This window comes from Drosophila innubila (assembly GCF_004354385.1).
Source record: "Drosophila innubila isolate TH190305 chromosome 2L unlocalized genomic scaffold, UK_Dinn_1.0 4_B_2L, whole genome shotgun sequence".
Lineage (NCBI taxonomy): Eukaryota > Metazoa > Arthropoda > Insecta > Diptera > Drosophilidae > Drosophila > Drosophila innubila.
Window position 1 is genome coordinate 5,714,518 of NW_022995372.1, and position 27,830 is coordinate 5,742,347.

Below are 27,830 nucleotides of genomic sequence, written 5' to 3' on the forward strand. Positions count from 1 at the left end.
CACAAGCAAAGTGAAGCGAGCCAAAAGGTAGAGCTAGATGCAGATGCAGAGGTAAAGACAAACAACAACAAAAGGAAGAGTAGAAGATGGAGGAGGAGAATAAGAAAAAACGGTAGCAGTCTCATAGGGCGAGCGAATTGTTATGCTAGTCGTTGACTTCTTGACTGACGATCGACGGACGATTGCCGAGTGTGGACTACCGACTGTCTGGGTGCCTTGTGCATATTTTGCAGCTCTTTACGATCTTAAATAAATTACTCAAAATTAGTGTCAAACATGTGGTATGTACTCTTAGTTTCAGCCAGGTATAGGGAAGTGATCCTAATTAATGATCTTTTGATGCGTTTCAATGTTCTCGAGCTGTCAACAATAGAATTCAAATGCATTTGTCAATTTTGTTCTTGGTATATTCTTTATTTAATAATTAAAGCTCTTATTTAGTTTTTTTTTTACTTAAATTTGTCATCTCCACAGATAACTTACATAACATAAAATGGCTGTCACTGAGTATATATATACGAGTATATGTGTATATATTTGTATATATTATTAGTATTATCTAAATGAACCAGCGCACTCATTGATTGGAAATTTATATTTTTAAAATATCAAATATATAATATACTCATGCTTAACAAAAAACTCAAGCTAAAAATGGCACACACTGATCCAAAAAAAGATCATATATTGCATATATGACAAAGTAACTACTGGATTTTGAAATATGTATGTATTTGTGTGTCTATGTGTATGAACTATCCATAAAACATTTTCCATATTATTGTTATGTGTTAATATCAGACAAACGATCGACTTATAAAAAAAACTCAACCTATCAAAAGCTAAGCTAAGCTACAATGTGTTTGTTTCGTGTTTATAAAAACGCTATACATATATCATCAGAATATTAATTGTGTCTAACTAATAAATTTCTCAATTTCCCCGCTTCTTCATCTTCTATTTCCAATAAGGACGAAAACCGTTTGCACTCGAACTAAGTATTAACTCATTATGGAACAGCCCATAAATATAACTATTTTTATGATTTCTGAATTTCTCTTACTATTTCTAAATTTCAAACCTTCTTTAGTTGTCATTTGGGTTTGCTTTTGAAATTGGTCATGAGTTTTTGACAGTTTTTTTTACCCCAAAGTCAGTTTCAATCTTTTCTATTTTTTTTCTATATTTTTTGTAAATATTCCCACCGTGCTGATCATACTGTTTTCACACACTTTAGAGACAATATTTTGGTCTGCTGCTTGGTATTACGACTATTTATATAATATGCTGTATATATGTGTATATTGTGTGTGTGTTTGTATGTGTGTATAACAAGACAACCTCACTAAACATAAGTATGTATATAAACTATAATGTATAACAAGAATACACACCAAAAGTTCTATTATAATATATTTTTTTAAGGGCTATTCAAAATAGTTTTTCAAATAGTTTTTTAAACCCGATTCGCCTAGCTTTCTAAATTCCTTGTCTTAGTTACTATAAAAAACGCTGGACTAATTTCTAAGTATTTTCGTCTTCTTGATTCCTCATGTGGTTGCTGTGATTCTTATGGTTGCTGTGGTTGCTTAAGAGCTAGTTGGTAGTACCTAGTACCCGTACTAATGTCCCAATCCGAATTTCAGCTTCCGATATTAGAACTAATCCATGAAGTAGCTAAAACTTCGACGCTTGTGTCGGCTACTTAAAGCCGATCTGGAGCGTGTTTTTAACCTTAGTTACCCGGACTTTATCCACCGATCAATGGAATACTCCAGAGCGGATATCCAACTGACAAATAAAAGATATATATTATTATTATATGTTTGACAGTTTTTTTTTCTTAGAAGTTTACCGCTTTTTGTCCATTTCACTTTCGGTGCAGAAGTAGTAATGACGTAATTTCGCTTCGGGTGGTATTATTTCGAATGAGTTCTTCTTGCCGGACGCATTGGCGGACATTGAGGCCACTTTATAGCCATGCAAACAGGCCATGCCTAGCCAAAATAAATTGATACAACAATAACAAGAATTGTACACGTAATTAATTAGCAGCTTGCGTCTGTTGTCTATATCTTTCGTGTGACTCGAGTGACTCACCGAATGCACTTTTGCTATTTGCATCTTGATAAAAATAGAGACAGGCATCCTTAAGTACACAATAGCGTTTCGACCAACCGCACCACCTTGAGCCCAATTTTAATAAATGGCCAAAACAATCCGGTCGCATTATGTTCCCGGGACTCTGGTACAAGCAACGGGCGCTACGAGGGAAAGAGATGTGAGAGAGTTTTAGTGTGTTCCAATTTCTCCAATATCAATGCCCCTACCTCTTGTCCAGCCACTGATTATCCTGTGTCGCCGCTTGTCGCAGTAAATTTAACCATCTGTTGACCAATTCCTCAGAGTCAGCAGCCACATACATAGGTATTCCCTCCCCGGAGTCCACCTTAAAGGCATAGGGTTTTCCTATATCCAAAGGGCACAAGTCCACAGTATGTTTGGCCATTATCATTGCACCCACGGGTTGAGAGTCCTACGGAAAAGATGAGTAAATAAATATTGAAATAAGCTTAGGCTAAATATGATTAAATAAATATTAAAATAACTTCAGGCTAATCAAGACATTTTCAAGCTATAATCCTCCTCTAAGGTCGAAAAGCAATCTAAATTCTTATTCTAAAATCTTAAATTCAACAATCAATTATTTAGTACTTTAGTTATCATACAAGTTTTCCTTTTTTTTTATACGTTAGCTGAATATTTTTAAATTCAATTTTTGAGTTGGCTCTAGTTGATTTTTAGTCTACAAAAGCACAGTTAAGCAACTCGTTAAACTTCTCTACTTACATCTTCCGTCTTATAGTAATAGAGGCAATTGTCCGGCCGGAGAGAGAACCAACGTCGCACCCATTTCTTTGTATTAGGAGCACCCTTTGCCTGACCGCTCTGTCGCCACAGGTAACCACTGAAAATGGGTTGACTCGGTGGTTCCAGTTGTTCGTGCATGAGGACACCAATAGTGCGTGCCACCTGTAATTCTAGTTTCTCACAACCATCGTGTGCTATCTTTACCACCTCGGTGTGGTGCTTATCCAACACTTGAACGCCATTCACCGATATGATGATATCGCCAACCTCCAGGCCGGAACTCTCCGCTGGCGTCTCTGGCTCAATGGCAGCAACCACAACCGGCTTAGAGCCGTGTATGCGAAATCCAAACTCACCCGAATCGCTTTTAACCACAACCGTTTTGTCAACGCCTGCGTGATAGGGAAAGAGAGACAGCGCAAAATAGAATTAATACTTGATATACTTAAGCGCTTTTATATGTATGTATGTGATGTGATTATATTATCCGCATGATTAGTGTGATTTTATTTCCGGACATTATTACCGTGCGTGCCATTGCTGAGCGTGGATATGACGAAACTTTCACGTGCCCATACCAAAAGCATTAGCTTCAAGACCTCCTCAAGTTTGCGACGCACCGAATCCGGCGAGGAATTTGACGATATTAATTCTATGAAAGGTATTGGGAAAAATATACCTCAACATGGTATTGCCAATTTCAATGATTTACGTTTTGTTTACCCACCAATCATTTGGTTTAAAGAATTGTGTAAATAATTATTTTAAATAGCCGACAATCGAAACTTGCGTCTTGGTTTTCTATTTGGCACTTTTCACATTTGATAATAAACGGAGATCTCGACGTTCCGTCGGCACACAACAAAGTACGCACCACAACTATTTTCGATAACACTGCCGAGAAACACAAAAAACTATTTTTTCTCGCCTCTTTCTTTTTGTATTTTTTATATGTATTTTTTTGTATGCCAAGTGCCGGTCATGAAAAGCCAGAGCAACTCCGACCGACCGATCGACCCACTATCAAAGCTCTCCCAACGCTCTCAGCAATTTCAGGCGCACGTTGTTCCAAATTTAGAATATGATACAGGGTGCTCTTAGTCGTTCACTTACGGAAGTTGTTGTGCTTCTGGCGATGGTACATTTCGAGTGTACAACGTCGCTGTACCAAACGATGTAGTATCACCTGGTACTTGGCATGGAAACTCTTTTCCGATTCTGTTGAAGCACGACGCTCTCTCGACCGATCTGCAAAGGTTTTTAATGGCTTAATAGTGATTGTATTTATTTAAAATTAGTTTTTAACTTACCGAAACACTGATGATCCAATTGCGTCCACAGATCATCATCGGTTAGGCGCGTATAACGCCCTGCATCATAGTGACCCTTGTAGATGATATGCTGACTCTGCTCCGTGTTGATGTCAGGCAGTACACAGGGACTGGAGCCGGCGGGTCGGAGAATGGGAGTGTTGGGCAGACTGGGAGCCCGTCCACGTTCCTCACTCTGAAAGAAATAAGTTTTCAAAAAGTTGCAGAGTACAGACTATCGCCTCACAATCTCCTTTTGTTTTAATCTCCTACTTTCTATGTTCAATTGTTTTGATATTCCCTTTTTTCTTAGATTGTCATTTCTCCCATTTTCGTCCTATTTAACTGTTTATTCTACGATGTACCCTTTACTCTCCTGTACTTCCACTCGCTCTTCTGTTCTTTCTATTCATCTCTTCTTTCCCTTGATTTCCCCTTTTTCTTTTGTTTTTTTATTTCTTCGATGTTCTGCTGATTTATCTTGTATTTTTGCCTTGCTCTTACCTTGGCGCGTATGTTCTCCTGCCTCGTCTTGTAGTGTCTTCCCCTCTCGCCATGGTAACGCTCCTCGGAACGGAATCGTTTATCCATCTTTTTGTAGAGACGCTGTGTGGTTTTAGTGGTCACCGGGGAGTCGGCAAAGTCGGAGGGTGGCTTCACAATGTCCGCCTCCTGTTCGATGTACGGTATGGACTCTACAGAATCTCCGACCAGTTCGCTGGCCGTAATGCTGTGCTGCTTTCCCTCCACCTCCTTGCCACAGTGCAGACAATGTCCCTGATCGGCACTTGCCGCATTTTGGTCTGCTTCGCTGTAGAAAACGGAATCGGAACCAGGAGAAACGGAGCGAAGGGATTCAATGGACTTTGCCTTTAGTTGACCCGCTTCCGAAGCGGATTTTGTAGCAGGCAAGGAAGCGGCCACGGGCAATTTGGGTGACAATAGGGCTGTGGGAGTGGCACAACTGTGCGGCTTTCTCCCCGGCGGAGGTACCACTTGTTCCTGCAACGTTGTCGTCCCCGTGGACGAGGCCGATGTTGTTGTTGTTGTTGTTGACGCGGTTGTGGCAGCATCTGGTGTTGTGATGACCCTCGGTCCCATTGTGCTGGTCATGCTGGCATCGAGGAGTACCTCGGTATCTCCACTGACGCTGCTTAGGCCAAAGATGGTGGGCGTGGCACGTGCACGTCTAGCGGATGCAGCTGCGAGAACGTCTTCTCGCGAACTCTTTCGCAGCTGTCGTCGTATTTTGGGACGGAATCGTTTCATCTTGCTGGGACTTCCACCGTCTATGCTGATGGCAGCACTGATTTCATCCGGAGATTGCAACTTGACGGGTCCAGCGGGTTTCTTGACGGGACTCGTCAATGCTCGCATGTTCTCCTTTTCAATATCCAACTTCATGCTGGTTTTCCTTCGCTTACGCTCGTCCTCCTGGCGCTGGCGACGTGCCTTGCAGATGGGTGTCACCTGCTCCTCATCATCCTCATCGTGCGGACTCTCGTAGTAGCCGGAGGAGGAGTAACGCACTTCACTGCGCTCATCCTCCGATATGGATTCCGGCTTGGGTTTCTGTGGTGCCACCGTCTCCGCAACGCAGACCTTCATCTGAGCGCTGGCTGTACTACTCACCGTCTGGGGCTGACATTCCCTGGCGGGGGACTTGATCGCCTGGCCAGACATCTGACAGCTGCCAGAGGAAGTCGCACTGCTTATCGAGTGGGAAGGTGACTTCCTTGCAAGCTCCGATAGAGAACCAATCGGTGACTTTAACTGATTGGCTTTCACGGAGGGTTTATCCAGCTTTTCCTTCTCATCGTGCTGTAAAAGTTCCTCCCGCATGGAGTACAAAGAACTGGCACTTTCGAAGGAAGAACCCGCATGGGTTTTTTCCAGTTGTGAGCTCTGCGTAGACACTGTGAAGTAAACATAGAGCAGTTAAGTGATTTTAGGGAAACTGCTGATCAGGAGGTTAGACTAGACAGCTAAAGCAGAGCGGGCAAGGCGTTCGTCAAGCAACAACAACAAACACTATTTAGAGATTTGGAGTGTGGATGAGCTAAAGGCATTAGGCTAAAGACTATAGTTATAGTTATAGTAAGGCGGCAAGCGTGAGGAGGCTGAGGATGAACTGTGAACCACTGACTGACCCACTCCTTGGTGGTGTGAGGGTTATACGTAACACGGGACACGCACACAACATTCATGGATGTAAACACACAATACTTTGAGATTGGCCCCAAACCTGGCACTTGTGTGGTCGACGATGAGCTTGTCGTTGTCGGCGGTGTCTTAATACCTGGTGTACGCTTCGATGTATCCGTGCAGGTGGCATACTCATCTGTGTTCGTGCTGCACTCCGAGATATCTGCACTGCGTGCATAATCTCCTCCAGACGATGGCAAAAACGAGGCATCCGAGTGGCTAATGAAAGAGCAGAAATCTTACAATTATTAGAAGTTGAATGACTCAGGGAGGAGATCGGGTTTAACCTACCGCTGCTTTGGTACTCCCGTCACATACATCAGTTGTCGAGCGTCTGGCACGGAGCCTCGAGAAACCATACTCCGCTTTGGGAGAGGAGAACATATCGTATCCGGCAGCTGGTTGCTTGAGGGCGTCACAGCAATGGCGGGTGTGATAACCGAATGCAGAGGAGCTTCTTTTGACTTCGTTGTGGTGGGGGTTGGCGTTTTGATAATCCTGGGCAGTGTTTGGAGGCCATAGGTGGGACTCTGTTTAAAGGGAAAGCCACTTAATTAAACGGATCTGTTGGTTATATTCTTTTAGCCTCACCAGTTCCTCCAAGTCCAATACATCTGTGTCGACGGAGCTGCGTTGTTGATGCTGCAGAAGCAGGTTCTTCCTCTTCGATGAAGGTGTTAGCAGTAAATTGGAGCTATAAGAACCGTCGGAGATGTCGCGTTGCTCGGCAGTTAGGACAGTCACTTGAGATTCGTTCCAAATGCCATCGGAGTGATCGCGTGTGTTGTCATTGGCCAGCGAGTCTGAGGATGGATAAGTTGAGACATTGGCCAGCAGCAGCTCATCCCGACAAGGACTAGCCGGTGTGGAGGGTAGCCTTAATCCCGGAGGTGGACAAACCGCTGACATGGCGGCATAATCGTCATCCAGGCTAACTGAACGCTTGCGGAACTGCGCACGTTTATCCGGAATTGGATCTGGAATGGGTTCTATCTTACAGCCACAAGGGGTTATGTTCTCATAGAGGGGTTCATCGTCATCGGGATGCTCCTGATCCATGACTGGATCCTGCAGTGACTGTTGGGTCAGCTCATCTGGCTCTTCTTCCTCCTCGTCGTCGTCCCCCTCAACGTCACTGGGCTCAAGCTCAACTTTTCTAGCCTCAAGCTCGACTGGCTGTTGCTTTAGCTTCGGTAGAGTTAAGGCGGCCGCCTGGGCCAACCTCTGTTGCTGCATCTTTCGCATGGCAATCTCCGCTTTGTGTTGCTTGCGATGCTTAAGCTGTTGCTTAGGACTCGGCTTCGGCGAGACATGCGGCTTGAAGTCAATGAAGATCTCCTGCTCATCCCGTGGCGATGGCTCATCTGCAAAGCAACTGACCTTGTCCCGACGTCGGAACGAAGTACGGGGCCCAAAGCCATCAATGAGCTTCTCCGTCTGGCCATAGACAGGCATGGATTGACGTCTTAGGTCATCCCGACGGAAAGGAGAATCATCTAGGGGCAACATGGACATGCGACGATTCTGAGCCGCTGCTGCCAGCGCTTGCTCCATGCACACCTCGGAACTGAAGCTCTCTGTCTCATGCGCCCTCACATCCTCCTCCTCCTCATCATCGTAATATTCTTCCACAACATCGTCATCGTTTTTGCAGTACTCACTTGGAGGAGGAAGAAGATGTGGCCGGGTAAAGTCCAATGGAACACTGTCCGTCATTAACTCGGCACACTCGGTTATGTGCTTGCAGACATCGTGACTATGCAGAGCATCCGGACGTCGGGGTAAGCTGTTGGAGTAGTAATCCGTCTCGGTACGCGCATGCGAGGTGCACGCTCGACGTGGCAAACTGTTGCTCTCGTAATCGAAGCTCTCATTTAAAGCAATGGCAGCTGCATTCACATTCACATACTCCACATTCTGCTCAGCTCGACCGCGACTTAAGTGTTCCATGCCCAGGCCGTGGCTGTGAGCGTCCAACAAAGGAGGAGGTGGCTTGTAGTACATGATGTTGTTCTGGGCATCGGAGATGGTTTGCAATGGGGTTACGTCCTGGGATTGCGTGCGATAGATTAGATCATGCGGATAGTCCGAACTGGAAGAGGGAAATCATTAGGTTGGGAATGCTCAAAAGGATCTATTAAGGGATATATCAAAGGATCTACCAAGGGAGGAATCTTGAGGAATCTCTGGAGGGATCTATCAAGTGATCTCTCAACGAATCTCCCCAGAAATCTCTTGAGGGACTTATTAAGTGATGTCTCTAGGAATCTCCCAAAAAATATATTGGGGAATATTGTCTTACCTCTGTTGATAATGCTGATGCTTAAGCTCCTTTCCGTTGGGTATTTCCGATAGACTCTTTGTCAGCTTTTTTCCATTTTGTAAACCATTCGTTTGAGCTCCCTGTGACATCACTTTAATGCGATGTGGGGCACGTGGACTAAGGGCCAGCATCTGGGAATTGGAAAGACGAGTTGCCACATCTGTTTGAGTTGCCTGCGTCTTCATTGCATTGCGGAACTTCTTCTCCACAATAAGTATCTCCGGACTGGGAGGTGGCAAGGTCACGGGCAGCGGTTGTGGTATGATCAAGCCCAACATGTTGTCTGCAAAGAGAAGTTAAATTAAATTGGAATATGGTCAAGGAAAACGTTGGTTACCTGGCAACTGTTGATGCAGATGTATGGGATGATGCTGACAAGTTTGAAGCTGCACTGGAGCTGGCAAAGCCCAAGTCTTAGGCAGCGTTGAGCTCTGTTGCTGTTGTGGGTGTTGCGGAGGATGTTGATGTGGCAACATGGGCTGCAACGTTTCATACATGGAGCCCGTGGCAATGATGGGCTTCTTGCCACCAATTAAACGTTCCTGACTGCGTGTGCTTTTTAAGCGACCCGATGAACGAAATCCGGCGTTGACGGTATCGAAGCTGGTAAGTGTATGTGATCTGGCAAAGCTTACGTGCTTGGTTCTGTAAGAAGGAGAAATACGAGAAGTTGATGTTCTTATGAAAGAAGACAGAGAGAAAAGTGATAACTTTATCTTCTAGACTGTGTCCAAATTATGTTTGATATTTTATGATGGCCAATAATAATAACCGCATTTATTTTATTTATTTAATTTACAAGTTTTATTCAATCCAGTTATTTGGGAAAATGTTAATGAATTTCCCATCTGGGACTAATGTCAAGAAGGTCCTTACGATGTATGTATGGAAAGTTTCTTACTGCAGACTAAGTGATCCCCAATATAATTGATAGATAAATTAATTTTTAGACTTAGTTAGACTCACCTGGGATTACCAGCCTGTTGCTGTTGTTGTGTCGTTGGCATTGTGGCATAAGTGGGGCAGTGGTACGAGCTGTGGTACAAAACATAAACCGATACTATCAACAATCAATTCTTAACTCATAACTTGCTTAATCTTTGTCTATAACTATAACATTGCTCTCTGTTCTTGAGTCACGTGCAGACACATAGCGTTAAAAATTAAGTAAATTAGTTATATATATTTATATCTTGGTTTGGCGCACTTTTAAAATAATCTCTTAATTTAAAGTGTATTTTTTTTTAGATTAATTTAAGATTTAGTTTGAGCATTAAGTTTAATTTAAAGTTTTAAGTTTAAAGTATTTGTTTATAATCACTTTACATACCAAACATTTACATTAGCGATTTGATTGGTGTGTGATGTTGGTGGTGTAGGATGTGGTGGAGCGCAAAGCTCGACATAATAATTCCGTAGCAATATATCCTGGTAAAAGGATTCAAGTGGTGCTGTACAACAAGTTGCCCTTTTTTACACATTTCATTTGTTCATGTTCATTTTTATTTTATTAATTGGATTTGGTGTCAATTGTTTAATTTGATTTGATTTTTTAGTCGATTTACATAGAGAGACGTGGGGAAGGTGAATGAATAACGAAAAGTATAGGAAAATATTTTTACAGCATTCTTTTCTTTACTATTTATGTGATAGTTGCAATTTTGGATAACTTGGTATTTTTGCAGTGTATTGTACAAGCGAAAGTCTTTTGAAAGCAAGAAGCGATTTTATTATTTTTTTTTTTTGGCATAATGCAAAGATGATTCTGTAGTAGAATTTGTTGTTGTTGCATAGAATAGTTAAAGTGGCAAGCATTGCAAGCGTTTAAAGTAAGAATATGTTGAGTAAGAGAGAGCGAGCGAGCGAACGAGAGAGCTAGAGAGTGACAGAGACAGACTACGGATAGTGCGACAGTTAAGTTTAAGCATGATTTCAAGCATTCTTTTTTAAATACATTTTAAATGGGGTTTGTTTTGGGCTAGAAATGAATTACGATTGTCAGACTCATACCTCGATTCCGTTTGATAAATGTTGCTGTTGTTATTCGACTGCGCCTGCGTCTGCTGACCTATCCAGTTGCAACGAGCACCCGAATCCGGCTCAGTTGACTTGCCGGTGCTTAGGATCGATGCCGGTTGACGGCGAAAATAGGAACTATCCAGTTCGTTTGTGTCCGTGTAGTTATTCTGATAGCTAAGAGATGGCAAGAAATATTAGTCATATCATATAATTATTAAAGTTAATTCACTACACACCGTGGATACTTTTCAAAGGGCGCATAGGCTGCTAGATTCTCATCGGAGGGCACTCGACGACCCACACAGCCGCCCAGAAAGCTGCTCGTCTGTGTTTGACCCCGACGTGAGAGACAACCAAAGAAACGCTCTCGACGTGGACGCTGCTCGATGCTGTGCAGCTGGCGATCTGTAAGGCAGTACTAGAGAGGAGGGCGAGGGAGAATCCTTAGGGGTTATGCTATTAATGCATATTTAGAGTCTAGCTCACCTGTTCCCTTATATCTCCACGCGAGTAGACGGAGGTGCGAGGCTGCAATTCGGTGGAGAGCGTTTGACGCAAGCGTCGTCGACCCGTGTGCTCATCTTCAGAGTCGTAGCTGCGATCCATGTGGCTGGAATAAGTGGCCTGATAAGGATTAAAAATGTGTTCAAAATGGGGAGCAAAATCATATGCAAAACATTGCAGAATTTCCACTTTAATTATTTCATGTTAATATACATATTTAAGAAAATTATCAATAAGTTAAGTGAAAACTTTTAAATCATATAATTTTTTTTAAACTGTTAATTTAAAAACCTATTTTCCAAATATTTTTATAAATTTAAAATTGTTAATTTAAAAACCTATTTTTAATTTATTTGCATAACTTTAAAATGACCATTGGTTAACTGATTTTAGTCAAGAAATTTAAATAACTCAAAATAAGCCATTCATATTAAGTATACAGTTGAAAATGCTGATATTAAGTATACGCCACAGGGGCTGTCAGATGTAAATATAAATTTAATTTTTAAGTGTACTTTGAAGTTGATCTGACTTTAATTTAATAAGCTGTGCGATGGTTTTGATGCTTGTAAGACAATTTATGAAATTAAATTTATATATTATTAAGTGATTAAATACAAAATACATAATATTTTATTGGAGTAAATAGAGCAATTAATTAATAAAAGAATTTTGTATATAAAAAATGATAATAAATGTACTACTCTCCGAAAAAAGGAACTGGAAGATTGCATAATTAGTCATTGTAATTAGAGTAATTTATTCTAGTTAGTCAATGGCTTAGTTAGCCAGCTAAATTTGCTCATTAATCTCAACTAATGTAGGGCAGAAATTTGCTGCTTTACTAACCTTCGTGGATACCTGAATGTTGCCCAGTGAGACAGCATGATGTAGACCTGCAAATGAAGTGTTTATTTGTTTCTTTGGTTGTAGACAAATGATTCAGAAAACACACGTAATCAACTGTACACATGTGTGTGTTACGTGTGTTGTAGCCTGTCTTTGAACTGTCATGTTTGTGACAGGGCGACAAAGACAATTCACAATACAGTCAGTTCAGTAACTCTCAAGGACTTACCAGAGCCTGTTCCAGTTGCTGATGTCGATGCTGATGCTGTTGTTGTGCCTCGCAAGGCGATATCCATTTTGGCCCAAAAATAAACACACACACAAAGGCAAACAGACACACACACACACACACACACACACACCTTTGCTCACGAAATTTGCTGAGACTATATATAAACTTTGTTGTTGTCGCTGTCAATTGTTTGAAATTCACATTGTGTTTGTTTGAAGCTGCAACGTCATCATCATGAATAACATCATCATTCTCTGCGTTATCGTTATCGTTATGCTGGTTCAATATGTATAATTAAAACTTAATTTCTACAAGTTGACTTTCGTTGTTCTTGTGCATTTCTTTCTCCTTCAGACTCCGTTCTCCTTCCTCCTCTTCTCAATGCCTTTTCTATTACTTAAAGTGCGTTTGGTATACTTATCTCTGGACTTATGCAAGGCACACAGCAATCGATATTCGCACTGCCCAAAAAAAGGAGGAGAAAACGTACAAGAGAAATGAAAATGCACTGTAAAAATTTCAATTTTCGGCTTTTCTCAAAATTCCCGACTTTAAACGTTGACTTTGATAATGGCTTTAATTGTATTCAATTGTAATTCGAAATTTAGCAAAGCTGTAGGCTGAAAATTACTTGAAACTTTATAGCCTGGCTTGGTCTGGCTCTGCCTCTGCCTTTGCTTCTGCTCTGTGTGTGTGTGAGTTGCTTGCTGCGTGTCTCCGATTTTACGAGTTGCAAGTTGCGAACACGCTCCGTGCGCCGTGGCGTTGATGCTGGAACTGAAACTGAAACTAGAAATAGCAGCCACATAACAACGCATCCTTTCCATATGATATAAGCTTTGCCAGGATGCTGAGAGAGAGAGAGAGAGAGAGAGAGAGGGAGAGAGAGTGAGAGAAAGAGAGAGTGAGCTGAGTGCGCAACGCGTAAAACGCGTCTAAAGAGCACATTTCTACTGGAAGCAAAAGGCAAACATAAAACAGATGTTTTTTGGCCGCAACTTGAAAGGGGGAGTAGGGGCGGTGTGGCAGTCAAAAGCGCAACAATGGTACGGCAACTTGAAAGACGCCTGGAAGTTGGCAACACAACGTGCGTACGCGCATGACAACGCAGCAGAGGACGCCGCGCCGCGACCGAGGCCGCTGTCTCTGCCGGCTGTTGCCACCTCTGTTTCTGTTACAGCCTCCGTTGTCGCTGCGACTGTGTCAACAAAGCACACACATACAGAGAGAGGGACACATTTGGACAGCATACACGACACGAGCCTGCAGGCTCCAAGCTGCCACTGATGAGTGCGAACACTCCTCCTCCTTCTCCTCCTCCACTCCAACCCCTCTCCAATGCGACTCGAAGTTGACTTTGCCATGCGGCTGTTTTCACGCGGCCTCTGTTAGGGATTGTGACTTTAGGAGCAACCCCCGAACGTCGCTTTGGACCAAACTTAATTTGGCAACAACGTGTGTTTTATGCTCTTTCCCCAGGCATCTGATTAACAAGTTTTTATCTTATTAAAAATACAATTTAAAGCTGCATTTTAACGGAAATTATTATTGCAGACTTTTGGGCGGCAGTTAAAAATAAGCAACAGTTTTTTCAAAAATGATTTTCCTTTGTAATCTATTTATAAATATTTTATATCAATTAAATACAACTAATTTATTGCTAATGAGACCTTTTTTATTTATTACCAAAATGAAAGCTGTTCTTAATTGAATTATTATTTACAGTATAACAGGTCGAGCATTCGGATTATGTTAAGTCTATTTTTTTTTAATGAAAAATTATATTCTATTAAGTTTTTTAATTCAAAATAAACTAATAAATATACATATATGTTATGTTTATTATTTGTTTTTTATATATATAAAAAATATATATATATAAAAAATTATTTATATATATAAAAAAAATTAAATTAACAATTCATATTTATTCCGGAAATTATTTTAATGCAAAATTTAAAATGCTAAAAATGTCTATTAAATTTAAAAATTAAAATGAAATAGTTTAGAAAATTAATTTAAAATCAATAAAATTTATTAATAAATTGATTGCTTAAATATTTTGAATAACACAAGTTTAAATATTTTAAACTTAAGTTTTTCTTTATTTCCCTATTGGTTTTTAAGCGTACTGATAAATGAATTAATTGTGGCAAGCTTTGACATATTTCAAAGTTCAAAGATCTCCACAGATGTCACCTTTGACATGACTGATTCCGAGTACCTGAAATGGCTTAAATGCTAACACAATACCCAATATACTTTCACAACAATAGTAGTTACTGTTGGATTTGTTTGTTTAGTTGCCACACTCAAACCTACACCTACACCTACACCTACACACAGCTACATACACATATAGTTATGTGTATGTATGCATAAATTGGGTATATAAATAGTCGTTGGCTGTATTTAGTATAGCCGTAAGACATTTATATTGACTTTGGCGGGCAGCACAAATTGTCTTATGCATTTTAGGCTGGCTTTAAGGGCTTCTCTTTCTTTTTGTAGGTCTGTGTGCTTTTGTGCTGCTTACGGGGCAACTATTGGAAGCTTAACTGTGCTTTGTGACCAAGTCAATATCAGGCAAATATTAAGCATACGCACCGTAGTGAGCCAGCATAATGCATGAAAAATTGAGAATGTCATTGACGCCGACGTTGTTCTTATTGCTTCTCATACAGACTGTTGTTGTTACTCATTCTGTTGTTGTAGTTGTTGCTGCTCCCTGTTGAACTGCTTGCAGTCTAGGCACGTTCCATAATGACGCCCCGGGTTCCATGTACGAGTATATATTATAAAACGTAGCTTGACTCTGATGTCGCTTCGGAAGAAAAATAAAGTTTTTAAATCGCATCGGCATTAGGGTATCCTCTGTGGGTAAGTGTGTGTGTCTGATGTCGCAAATTGACGCTTTATGTTAATGCCATTAATTAATAAAGGAAATATGACATTTTTGGTCTTAAGTGCTCAACTTTTGGGCAGGAGTTTATTAATTTTTAGCACGTAATAAATGAAAGTTTATTGCGGTCCATTGAAATCCTCCCGATTATACTATTTTGTGGTTAGCACTCAGACTGTGTGTATTTAGTTTTAGAGAAAGCATTAAATTACAATTTGCATTGTTGTTTATTTGCATGTTGCGTTTTATTAACATTTATCACTAAACTACTAATAATAAGGAGTTACAAATTTATATTAAAGTATTAAAGTATTCGAACTTATGAGTTTTCTCTACTTGAAAATTGTTCATATCTAATACATTTCTTATCTCATCTCATCTGTATAAATTTATTTAGCTACAATTTTATCTTAATAGTATAAGTAGTTTTGACAAGTTGAAATCTAATTTTTTTCATTCATTTTCTTTTTTCAATTTTTAGATAAGGAGATTTAGATATGCTTGATTTGTTTCTGTGTGAGTGTGAGAGTGTGTATGTGTTTATGTTGTGTGTTATGTGTGTAGGCCTAACACAATTAAATTATAATTTATTCAAAACTTTTCACTGAACACGCCACGGCGAAAATCGGTGCATTTATTGAAATTGTTTGCAGATTTTTTTTTTATGAAGAAGAAGAATTTATGGGTCATTGGATTTTACGAGCTGAGTTGAGTTTTCGAGTGTCGTTTATTTTATGTTTATGATTTAATGTTTATGTTTATGAGTTTCTCATAGTTAATTTTGTATTTTTATTGCAGATTATGGCAGTTAGTTGCTCAAGGAAAATTCTTCCTCTCTCATAATTTGCAATTCCCCCAATAACTATACCCTTGCAGAGTTTATGTCCGATAAACACGATTCCTTTTTTAATAATCTTGTTGAGGTTCTCATTATTTCCTCATCAAAAATTAATATACTCTAAGAGTTGACCACTCCTTTTGCGAGTTGTCTTAATCTCGGAAGCAGGTGTAAATTTTGGAAATATTTATAAAATATGTTTTAAATAATGAATAGACATTTCGGAAATATATAGGGAACATTAACGAGATATTTATTTCTTTGCTTTTTTTTACTGCAGGGGTATTAAAATGTCGGCTTGCCGAAATGTTTTTTTTATCTCTTATTGCATAGTTTAGAATTTCTAAAATTGTTTTTTCTTAGGAGTTCGATAATTTTATGAAACGAATACTTAATAATTTATTAAAGTATACTTGAAATTTATGCCTTGCTTATTTTTGCTGAATTTGCAGTTCATTAATCTTGTTTTGTATTTTATTTGTTATTTATATTATTTATCGTATCGTAGAGATAGTTGCACATATGTCCATTTATGTTATTCTCGTGTAATTGTAATAAGTTTCTCATTTAATTTATTATTATTAATATTACATATTTAAGCATTTTGTTGCGGCTAATTTATGCCCAAATGGTATTGTTAATATTATCCACAAAATTTCATTTGTGGGTTCGCCAATTACAGTTAAAGTACGCATTGAATACTTTCGATTATTATACGATTATCATTATAGAAATGTTAATGGTTTTGTTGTTGTTTTTTTTAAATAAGGCTTAGTCCCACAACGAATGGTATATTGGCAAAAAGGTTTTTTTTCTATTACTTTGTTCATATTTTTTTTACAGTTTTTCGCCCGGAATTTAAACGTTTCTCGAGCACATAAATACGTATACGTATGTGAATACGCATTTAATTTAAAAATAAAGTACATGAAGACAGCAAAATATGTGCCGCCGACCGTATAATTGCCTCGATCTGAGTTCGAGTATATATCGTATTGGTATCGGTGGATAAATTGTATGTGTACGTTTTTAAAATGGACCATTTAATATGTATTCATATTGAACCCCCGCGTCTGTTACCCCTCTGCTGTAGACTTTTTTCCGTTCTTTGTTTATGCCATCGCTATATATTTACGTTTTTTCCCTTGTTATTATGAAAATGTTGCATTGGTAGCAAAGTTAATTGGAATACTTTTGTTTCGAGACAATGATAAAGCTTTTCGTTTGCCCCTCGCTAACTGTGTCTGTATGTCTTTCGGTATGTGTGTATGTGTGTTTTATGGATAAAGTTAAGGTAAGTTATGTATAGATATTGTTAATAGGTTTATAGTTTGTTAAAAATTCATCGAGTTGCTTTTCAATTTGTGTGTGTAGGTTTTTAGTTACAGTTTTTGACACTTCTGCAACTGTTTCTTGAACTACTCTCTCGACTTGGACTATACGTGCTACTAACTACGACAAAAGACTAGAAAAGATTTGACAATTTGAATTCGATTCACGTAACTAGGAGGACTACTACAAAATATGCTACTAGGCCACCCCTGGCTGGGAATCTCTCTCTCTCTCTCTCTCTCTCTCTCTCTCTCTCTCTCTCATTCTCTATATCTACACGGAGGTGGTGATTTGCTCGACAAAATGCACGGGTCGGCTAAGCGATTGCGAGCGTTTAAGCCGACACTGTGGATTGCTTCGTGATGCTTGACAACCTCCAGTTGCAGCTCCTCCTCCAGCTGCCGTACCGGACGATATATGACGATTCTGTCGATGTGGCGTTCGCTGCAATGATGCGTAGGCGTGTGGCACGTAGATAAACTCACGGGACGGCGCCGCGGTTGCCCCATGACGGCAGTTACACTGCTGTGACATGGTGGATAGACCCTCTGGAACACTCCGACTGCGTGCCGAACCACTCCCGGCTCCATATGTGGTTGAATTGGGGCTGCATGTACAGATGAGTGGCTGCCTGTCCTGAGATCTGTGAAATAAACACGTGCCACACAACAGCTGCATGAGTAAGGAATGTTTACAGAGGAAAGGAAGGATAATACTTGAGGTGCTCATACTCGTAAATGGTGGAAGTGCAAGTGCAACGATTGTTATTGACGTTGACAGGAAGCCGAACAACTCTCAATTGGATTTGTACAGCTTCATGTCGAACAAACCCACGAATTCGATAATTATGCGTCAGTTTTCGAAGCCAATCATCTCATCAACGTGTTAATATAAGCTGAAAGCTTAATCATGTGCAAGATACGAGTTCGATTTCGTCATATTGAACTGAAGTGCAACCAGTTGACACGCACTTACATTAAATTTCAATACCATTATTATAGGCCATTCCATGCGGTGCATTGTTATAATATCATATTTTCTACATATTCAACAGCAGGAGAAACAACACAGGAATACCTCATTGAACAATGCATGTAAATGTGAGAGCTTAAAAATTAAATATTCACCTTTCGACTTGATGAAGCATTAAGTTATAATTGGATTGTAATCCGAAATTAATTTAATTCCAATAAAAATAAATTCACTGACGAAAACGATTACTTATAAAATGAAGCTTAATTTTACCACATGTCTAGCTGAATTCCCTATTCTATACAAGTTCAGAAGAAGATAATAAAGGACAGGGGGAAAATGTGTGGAAAATTATGAACGAAACCTTTTAATTTTTATTCCGATTCGACAAATACTAAAGTTAAAATCAAAATTTTAGGTATGCTTACAAAATTTCAAGAAAGTCACCTCCAGATGTGGAAAACATGAGAAAAAATAAATTTTGGTTCGCATTCACATAATTCAATATATTTTTTAACTGAAAATTTTCATATGTATTGGATGGTAAAAAATGTTTTTAAAACATAAAACAAAAGACTATTTATATCGGTTGAATATCGGTTGCTTAACGTATTAATATATAGATTTTTCTTACAACTCTTACAAAATGTGTATAAACGAAAAATCATGCAACTTGCTATAAAAACATTTACTTTTCTCTTATGGCAACTCTTCTTGTTCTGTTTTTTTTTCGTTCGAAGTCTTTCAGTGCTTTCAGGAAATAATTGAGATGTGGTGGCATGCAACTTACTTGGGAGACTTGCGGCAACCGAGCTCGTAGGTGCTGTGAAAGCTACAATACATTTGGCCATCGCAGCAGTTGTGCTGCTGGATGAAGGAGAGACTTCTTTGTAGACGCTTTCCCATTTTGGCGCCAATGCTGCCCTGACCAAGTTGATAGGGCGGACGTGTCTGTTGCATGTCCAGATTGTGGCAAGTGAGCTGCTGTGGGTGTTGTGGAGGCAAATGATGATGTTGTGAAAGATGGGGCAGGGGATGATTATGAGAATGCGGTTGAGAATGCTGCTGATGATGCACATGACGTTGACAATAATGGGAGTTATTGGCCTGAATGTAAGGCTCCATTTGATTGAGACTTATGCAGCTGCGGCTGAGCAAATCGGGTGCTGGATATTCGCCATATCCATAGTCCAGTTGCACATTGTGACGTGGATGCCGCGCCGAGGAGTGTCTCATCAACATGGGCGTTGGCAGATGTCCATTGAGATGACCACGTTGCTGTTCCTGTTGGTGTTGGTGTTGCTGCTGCGGATGCTCCTGTGGCTCGCTAATGAAGAAGATGATGATGCCAGAGATGGCAGCGGCAGCTGAGCAAATGTAATATCCGGCACGTCCGTATTTCAGGGAGTAATCGTTGAGGAATGAGGTAAGGGGCACACTTATAAGCACCGGAACAGACTGAACACCGCGAATGAAACCTAGAATAAAAGTAGAAAGATTTAGCACATAGAAAGAAGAAAGTGTACAGTCGAATGTGCTCGACTGTAAGATACCCGTTACCCATAAATTTGTAGCCTTTCAATAAAATCGCGACCAACAAACCAAAAAAATTTTAAAAAAAACTAGTCGGAAAGGCTGTAGTCGGAGGAGGGCGTGGCTTACATTTAAAACAAACTTGATCTTCTTTGGATATATAAAAGTTTGTTACTGTTTTATTACTCTACCACTTATAGTCTCGGAGTTCCTTATTGCGGGGGCGGAAGGACAGTGACAAGTTTTTAAAACAAACTTGACCTATGTGTGAAAGTTTGGTTTCTCTATCTCTTATAGTCTCTGAGATCTAGGAGCTCAAACAGACGGACAGACGGACAGATGGACAGACTCACATGGCTATATCGACTCGGCTGATGATATATTTTCTTAAATAGCTCTTGCTATTAAAATCCGAGACTTTTAGGGATGATCGTATCTAATTATTAGAGAAGATTGAAACTAATTTATTTAAATTGCTTTAAATTTCAACAACTTAAATTTAATTCAATTCTCGAATTTTTGCGATATTAAATTAAGCCTAAGTTATTCACTTCCCATAAATTCTGTCGAAAGTGAAAATTGGAGCAGGCCTGTACTATATTTCTTTACAATGTGAAAAAAACCTACCCCAGGCCTTGGAGAAGTGTTTAAGTTTAATGCGCTCCAGCGCCAAAATTTTTAACGAATATTGAAAGCCGCCCAAGCCGATGCCATAAAGCCAACTGAGGATGCAGAGTCCCTTGTAGCCCATGACAAAGGATAGAAAGAGTATGGCCAAAGCAACAATGGCTAGAAAGAGCTGCAAAGGAGAACAATACATGAGAGTCACTTTGAGAGGTGTAAAGTATTAATTGAACTCACCTGAGTAACGATTTTGGTATTGATCACAAAGTGTTTGATGACAAAACAGCGACGGAGCAGAGCACCAGCTAAAACCACACCCAATGCCATGGAGATGCCCAAGAAGGTTTGTAGCAGCACCAATTCCTGAACATCGGATCCCTCTTTGGCGGCATTTAGGGCCTGCAACAAAGCCATCTATTTTACCAATAAATTTTGAGAAGATTTTAACTTGGAACTTACCATGAGGAACATGGGCGTATAAATGCCAAATGCTGCAACGCTTGAGGTCATTAAAAGGATTTTAACTGTTACGGATTTCAGGGATGATATGTCCAAAAATAAATAACGAGTTGGCGATTCCACTACATGACTGAGCTTTGGTTTCTTTTCCCTCAACTTGACAAAAAAACAAATAAAAAAGGGAGAATACAATTTGTTAGTTCGAAATTAAGTTAAGATTTCTGATTGTGATTTACCTTTTTGCGTTGATTCTTTAAGTGTTGAATGGCCCGACGTTGCGGATGGTATAATGATGCTGGTCGATACATGAGACCCATGAAAAAGCTGAGCGCCGTTAGAGCGGCCACAATCTGTAGACCAAGGCGCCAGCCGGCCTTGCCAACGCCCTCCTTCAATATCACGGAGAATAAAGCAATGCCGACTCCCTCGCCGGACATGGCCACCATTTCAACGAATTGCCGCCGACGCTTAAAGTAATTGCCCAACATCACCGTGGAGGCTTCACGCACCATGGAAACCCCAATGCCAAATACGATGCCTACCGAGTGAGATATATATATATATATATATATATATATTATATACATATATATTAAGTATACGCACCATAACTGAACACGACCTGACCGAATTCCGTGGCAAATGATGTAAACAGAATTCCCAACGGCATCACAAGTCCCCCCACAATGGAGAGCATTCGAATGGAACGCTTTCGACACAACGACACCACAAATGGTATGGCCAACATTGAAATAGACCAGCTCAAAGCGCCCAAGAGCTCTGCAAAGTGAATAGAATTTGTTTTTAAATAATATGAATTAGCAAGGAACAAAAAGTCTCTGGATAACTAAGCTTTAATAGAAAATGTAATAAGAGCATACAATATGTCATGTAATTGCTTTGGCAAATACAAAAAAAAATGCAAGTCACTTTTTTCTGCTCAAATCCAGGGAATCTCATTTTATCAATCTAATTTAAATGCCACAAGCAACTATAATAATATAAGAAACAATTTAAGCTCTAAGATGACGATTTTCTCCATATATGAATCATTTAATTTTATCAGAACTATGATTTGACTGTATATAGAATATGAATTTATTATATAATTCATTCAATTCATTCAGCATATTAAGTCATTTCGTATTATTGGCATAGATCTAAAAAATGAAGAGAATTCAAGTATCTGTAGAGTCTATTTTCATAAATGCACTTAAAGATATTTGTTGTGGAAAATATTTTTTGTTACATCTGAATTAAATTTAATATCTATTTATAGATGAAAGTTTGATTTATAACATCTACAATTGTACTGGAAAAGAAGTTATTTAAATTTCCCCTTAGTGCTTACTTCAGTTACATATTAAATGTTCCTTAGAATATTTAGTCAAATGAGAATGCATTGTTGTGAAGTAATTCCTCTATACATAGTTTAAATCCCCTTTTTTAACCTCTCTCAAATTGTGCAGGGTATTTAATTAGCTTGTGATTTCGCATCCAATTAAATTCCTACTAACGCTTGTACACGCATTCCATATACTGATAAGGAATGAGCACACAGTCTAAGCTAAACACTCGTATCCCAGTTGCATTTACATTTGGGAGTTGCAATTTGGAAGCTGGATAAACAGTTGAATGCACTTACCAATGCCACTTGTGTTATGCAAATGCTGCACGGCATAGTACAACAGCAAACCATAGCTCAGTTGCAGACCCGTGGTCAGAATATGAACCAGAAAGGATACGCCACAGATGATCCAGCCCCAACCGCCATCAGGATAGAAATACTGCAATGAAAAACGTAGAAAGCCACAGTTTGAGATTATCTACAGTTTTACGATCTTAGTGCTTTAGTGTAATAAGACAGGCAATTCCAAAAGCATTTTGATTTAACATACATTACAGTTAGACACTCATTGTATTAGTTTGAGAGGCATTATAATGTGTTAAATTGACTTTTTATGCCCTGAAACGGTTTTTAATAGTAATGTTTTAAAATTTAAACTTGTTTCTTAAGATTTATTTTCTTAAATTCAAATTCGTGTATTTTATATCGACATTAAATATTTTTGATTAATTCTTACAGTTTGGAAAGTATAAAAGATGGTCAAACATTAAACAGGCTAACGCCTTAAAAGCCATGCTTTGTTTTTTATTAAGTCTCTTATCCTTAAATATATATATATGGTCATGAATTAAACGTATCGGCACACTAAAATAAAAGTCTAAATTCTATAAATTTAAAAAAAAAAAGAAAAACATAGAATAATATTAATGTACATACTGGCGATTATAATAATAAAATACTACTACTACGACTACTTTAAAACTTAAGAAACATTAACAAAACATTTTTTTTTTTTTTTTTTTTTATTATTATTATTGATTTGAACATTGAGTATTAAGATTAATTTGTTGAATAAATTACATAAATTTTTATGAAATAGCAGTTAGAAAGGCACTACATTTAGGTTTAAAAGCTATGCAGTTTGAAAGCAACTGGACTCACCTGTAGTATGCGTGTTGTGTCGACACCTGTGCGTCGCAATGCGGGAATATTGCGATGCAACAAATGAAACTCACGATCAGCGAGAGCCGGAAAAGCTGAATCCTCCTCATCCGTAATATGACTGGGATGATGCCCATCGAATCCTGTGGCAACGAAACAATTGATTGTTAATTGAACGAAAATGCGCCAGGACAAAGCTCATTACTTACCCAAGTAGCAGCCGCCATTGGGCATAAGTGGCTTCGGTGGTGGCGGGATGCCTCTTTGTTGTTGCTGCTGTTGTTGTTGTAAGTGCTGCTGCTGTTGGTGTTGCTGGTGATACCAATTATCGCAGAGACAGAGCTGAGGGGCGTAGTGGGGCGTGGGATTGTACATGTAACAGCAGGCATTAGGATTCAGATTGGGATTGGGATTGAGATTGGCATTGCTTGGTGCATACCAGCGTGCTGGCTCAGGATGTGGTGGCATTGTTGGTGCTGCTGATGCTGCGGTGCAATGGCGACTACAGGGCGCATGATGAACTTGCTGATCAATGCTGGGCAATGTGGCATAGCTGCCAAAATTGTCACAGTGCTGTCGGAGTGGAAAACGAACTGACGGATTTGTATTTGGATTCAAATTTGGGGCATGACAATGGCGACTCAATGGTGGCAGCAGTGTTTGTGGCTGCTGCATTGTTGTTGCTGTCGCTGTTGCTGTTGTTGGCATTTGAGACTGTTGTTGTTGCTGTTGCTGTTGCTGTTGCTCAGTTGCTGCCAGATTGGAGAGACGCGGACATGAGACCCACCAGGCCAGCGGTTGATTGTTAAAGCGGCACTCGGAGCACAAATAACGCGGTGTGCTGAGCGTGCTGCCACCAACAGTTGCTGCTGCTTGTTGTTTCAACTTGAAATTGTCTGTTGTTGCAGTTGCAGTTGCTGCTGTTGCCGCTGTTGCTGCTGTTTTGTTGTGGCCTTGTTGCGGACGTGCATGTGCCTGTGCGTGTGGTTGTGGTTGTGGATGCTCACAGCTTAGGTTGTATCTTCGTCACAGCGCACATTTGTTGCACAGCACGGAGCTTCTATGCTGTGGCCGCACCAGACTTGAATATTGCCTCAGCTGCTCCTCTGTCTCTGTCTCTGCCTTTTCCTGCTGCTTCTCCTGCTGCTGCTCCTGCTGCCTTTGTTTATGTTTCTGATTCTGACTCTGGCTTAGACTGTGACAAGTCTGTGGCAGTTGGGGGCAGCTGCCGTAGAGCGCTGATGAGGTATTCGATAGCCGGCGATAGTATGGAAACTGATGCTCCATATCATTGCCACCATTTAGGGGCGTTGGCGTGGGCGTGGCACGTTGGTAACGCAACGCAAATCGTGGCAAACAGAAGCTGCGGGCTGTGTCTCTATCACTGCAGTTGCAATCGCATGTGCACTGGATGACCATTGTTCAGTTTACAGCCTCAGTTAGTGTTGTATAGTGCAGTGTGTGGTGTAGTAGTAATAGTAGTAGTAGTAGTGGTGGTTGTAGTGTTGTGCAGTGTTCCACTTCAATGCTGGCAGCACATGATTTTCGATTCCTGGTTGGGGTTGAGGTTTCTAGGCCAGCTTCAACCAACTGAAACCAGTTGAGGCCATCTCGGCCATTTTGGTCCACATGTGTCGCTTCCACGCTTTTCCTATTTTACGATTTTCCGTTTTTCCTACACTATTTTTTACTCTGTCTTTTTTTTTTTGGCACTGCAAAAATTGGGAACATGCACACATTGCACCAATAAATAAATAAATCAAAATCAATTTGTTTGCTTCACGCACACAGGCCAACAACTAAACACACAACACCCAGCAGACACACAAACGCACACACACACCAATACACTCGCACACTGTCACACAAACCATATGAAATGCATAATTTAATTTGCTGTTCAATTGCGTGTATTTCAATTTGCCTCCGAGTCTGGCGGATCTTGCAAAATTTAAGAGGAAAAAAAATGAACAAAAATAAATTTAGGATGTGGTTACAGTTGGAAATCCATTGGATTGGATTACTTGAAAGCCTCGGTTGACAACGAATTGGATTCATAGCTCCGCGCAACTATCTGCCATAGTTGAACTTAAAGCAATTGTAGTTTTAGCTTACTCCCTGCTCACCGCTTCAATTTCAGTACAGGAATTGTAAACGAATAAACTGTTATTCAAAATTTGGCCTCCTTATTCATTATTCATTTAAATTTATCAAAATTTTTGTTCTCAAGTTTCAGATTTGCAAACAACACTTTTCCATTATAAAATTTTTCAAAATTGATTTGTTGGGACAAAACTGAAATAGAACCCTTTACCGAAATAGTTGTTTCGGAACTCCCCGAATAATAAATGAATAACAACAGTTCACATTTTTTTTTTAGCTCTAGCTCCGCACTTTTCCGAACGGCAACTGAAGCCGTCTGTTAGCATGATTCTGTGTTTATCCTCCCAGGTCTGTGGGCTTTGAACTGCCCACAGCCACCAGTGTGTGTGTTAATTCTAGCAAGCTTTCCCAATTGATTACATAAATACACACACACTCACACGCAATCACTGCAGAGTGTTCCCCTTGGGAACTCCCACAAACACCCGCCGTTGCATTGATTTAAATTCACATACATAAACTCCACAGTGGATGCTAACTTTAGTGGTATGTAATGCTTTCTCTTCCTCTCATTTAAAAAGAGTTTAATTAAAATAGTTGCATACTGTCTAATTTGTAACATTTTTTAAAAATCGAATTGTTTGACTTTTTACAAATCCCCTTCTCCTTTTTTGCAATTTCAACAACTTTCTCTGCATAATAAATTAACCTCTACCCTGTCTACACAATCTCTGATTATTATTCCAGAAACTAAGTATGCGTGTTAATTGAAGCAGATAATACAATATTTATTCACCTGCTGAAAATATACTTATTCAGCTGAGTTGTTTGAGGGATCAATCATCAATCATCACTTATCGGTTATCAGTGCCCACACACATAAAGAGCACAACAAACTTTATTCTCGGCATAAGCATAATGCTTCTTCATCTTACAGGCTTGTCTAAAAATATAACTGTCAAATGAAGCACATCATTCAATTTACGCCATAACCGTTTGGGAATTACAAGTGCTAAATTGATTAGAGTAAGCGGTTGCCCCCCTAGGCCAACAGCGTGGGAAAGATTTGCAATAGGAGGAAATCAATAACTATAGCTTAGATTGAGTAGCTTAACAACTGAGGGATACCCTGTAAACATCTCATACCTCAACTGAAATTATATTCTAATTAAAAAAACGTTATGTGTAAATAAAAAAGAAAAACATTAGAGCAAAGAAATTCCGTGTGCACAGCTTCGAAGTAATTTGTTAATTTGTATACTCTTTCAGATTAATTTAAATGAACCGCTTTTCCGCCTTTCTCTGCTCGAAGCTACAACAAATATTTACACAAGTCAATTAAAGCGCACTCAACCCATTCTATGAATTCAGGACACAATATTAAGTTATAGAAAATGCCCGTAGTGGCATTAATTAAAATATTGAACAAATTTCAACTGCGGCGAAAACAAACAAGCAAACAACTTTAGAAGCTTGGGATGAAAATAGAATTTAATCATTATTCGGCCGAGTTTTGACTTTGAGAAATTGACCAACCGATTGTTGTAGACAGTTTGGCACTTTAGTTAGTTAACTTTTTGTGGCGATTTGAATGCATTCAAGAATTCAAAATTTAAGTGAATGAAAATAAAATTCAATTTAACATTGAATTAGGTTCAGAAATCGCGTTGTCAATTACTTAGACAACTTTGGAGGATGGCCATAAAAGATCGCAATTGCTTTTCATGACAATGTGATGAAGAAGAACTCCCCCATTGGAAATGTATCTTTTTTTGGGCATTGATGTTGAATGCGTTGTCTTGAAGCATGATTGATTTGTCTTCTTATTTATGGCTGGACAGAGAGTACACATTTTTATCGTTTCGATTAGCTCAGTGTCCTTGGAGCAGGCCATAAATTTGATAAATGATTTGGTGTTGCTCGACTATAAAAAAGTTGCATCCATCTGCATCGGAATGTAGGAAAGTGCAACAACATGTCCTTGTAACAGTAGATGTATACATTCCGATGCCTTATCCTGTGCCCCACTATTCCACATTTATGGTTTCACATAACGATTTAGCCAACAACAGTAAAAGGAACATTTTACAATGCACAACGGCGCATTTAAATTGATTGTTAGCACGAGAAAAAGCACAAGCACAAGCATGAGAAAAACAGGAAGCATCCAAGGAACTGGCAACATCAATCAAAGCGCATTGTGCCGAAGCGCCAGAGCCAAGAATCCAGCGGGGACAAGGAAAGG

The 27,830-nt window shown here is 39.6% G+C and overlaps 2 protein-coding genes and 1 long non-coding RNA gene across 4 annotated transcripts; all 3 read right to left on the minus strand.

Moving 5' to 3' along the window:
* Nucleotides 1–393: 393 nt before the first annotated feature.
* On the minus strand, nt 394–12,437 carry LOC117781980. Of its 2 annotated transcripts, none has more exons than XM_034618878.1 (19): nt 12,317–12,437; nt 12,082–12,128; nt 11,215–11,352; nt 10,965–11,146; nt 10,720–10,902; nt 9,676–9,744; nt 9,047–9,354; nt 8,689–8,992; nt 6,978–8,478; nt 6,678–6,916; nt 6,481–6,605; nt 4,686–6,097; nt 4,182–4,377; nt 3,985–4,119; nt 2,851–3,263; nt 2,331–2,536; nt 2,101–2,264; nt 1,856–1,997; nt 394–1,791 (listed from the first exon to the last, which is right to left on the minus strand). In XM_034618878.1, exons 1-19 carry the CDS (start codon nt 12,375–12,377, stop codon nt 1,740–1,742), a joined length of 5,877 nt encoding a protein of 1,958 aa, XP_034474769.1. In that variant the 5' UTR covers nt 12,378–12,437; the 3' UTR covers nt 394–1,739. The 2 variants fall into 2 exon arrangements, with proteins under 2 accessions (XP_034474769.1, XP_034474768.1); XM_034618877.1 differs by having other exon boundaries at nt 6,427–6,605; nt 9,038–9,354.
* A 226-nt stretch (nt 12,438–12,663) lies between these two features.
* LOC117781522 lies at nt 12,664–13,085 on the minus strand. Its single transcript, XR_004617174.1, has 2 exons — nt 12,945–13,085; nt 12,664–12,774 (listed from the first exon to the last, which is right to left on the minus strand). It is a non-coding gene; the product is annotated as an uncharacterized LOC117781522 (long non-coding RNA).
* A 2,595-nt stretch (nt 13,086–15,680) lies between these two features.
* On the minus strand, nt 15,681–24,901 carry LOC117779691. Its single transcript, XM_034615964.1, has 12 exons — nt 24,520–24,901; nt 24,124–24,273; nt 23,692–24,075; nt 23,483–23,625; nt 22,619–22,760; nt 21,580–21,753; nt 21,210–21,511; nt 20,974–21,129; nt 20,752–20,913; nt 20,518–20,689; nt 19,148–19,835; nt 15,681–18,028 (listed from the first exon to the last, which is right to left on the minus strand). The coding sequence occupies exons 1-12, from the start codon at nt 24,899–24,901 to the stop codon at nt 17,659–17,661; spliced, it is 3,225 nt and encodes a 1,074-aa protein (XP_034471855.1). The 3' UTR covers nt 15,681–17,658.
* Between the last annotated feature and the right edge of the window lie 2,929 nt (nt 24,902–27,830).

Excerpts from the sequence above, each read along its gene's own strand:
- LOC117781980 (XM_034618877.1), bottom strand. The coding sequence starts at position 12,377 with ATGGATATCGCCTTGCGAGGCACAACAACAGCATCAGCATCGACATCA. Across the intron at positions 4,120-4,181 it reads ATTGGATCATCAGTGTTTCG|ATCGGTCGAGAGAGCGTCGT; the intron begins GTAAGTTAAAAA and ends AAACCTTTGCAG. Across the intron at positions 2,265-2,330 it reads AATCAGTGGCTGGACAAGAG|CGCCCGTTGCTTGTACCAGA; the intron begins GTAGGGGCATTG and ends TTTCCCTCGTAG.
- LOC117779691 (XM_034615964.1), bottom strand. The coding sequence starts at position 24,901 with ATGGTCATCCAGTGCACATGCGATTGCAACTGCAGTGATAGAGACACA. Across the intron at positions 24,274-24,519 it reads CTCCGTGCTGTGCAACAAAT|CCTGGTGGGTCTCATGTCCG; the intron begins GTGCGCTGTGAC and ends ATCAACCGCTGG. Across the intron at positions 23,626-23,691 it reads CAATGGCGGCTGCTACTTGG|GATTCGATGGGCATCATCCC; the intron begins GTAAGTAATGAG and ends TCGTTGCCACAG.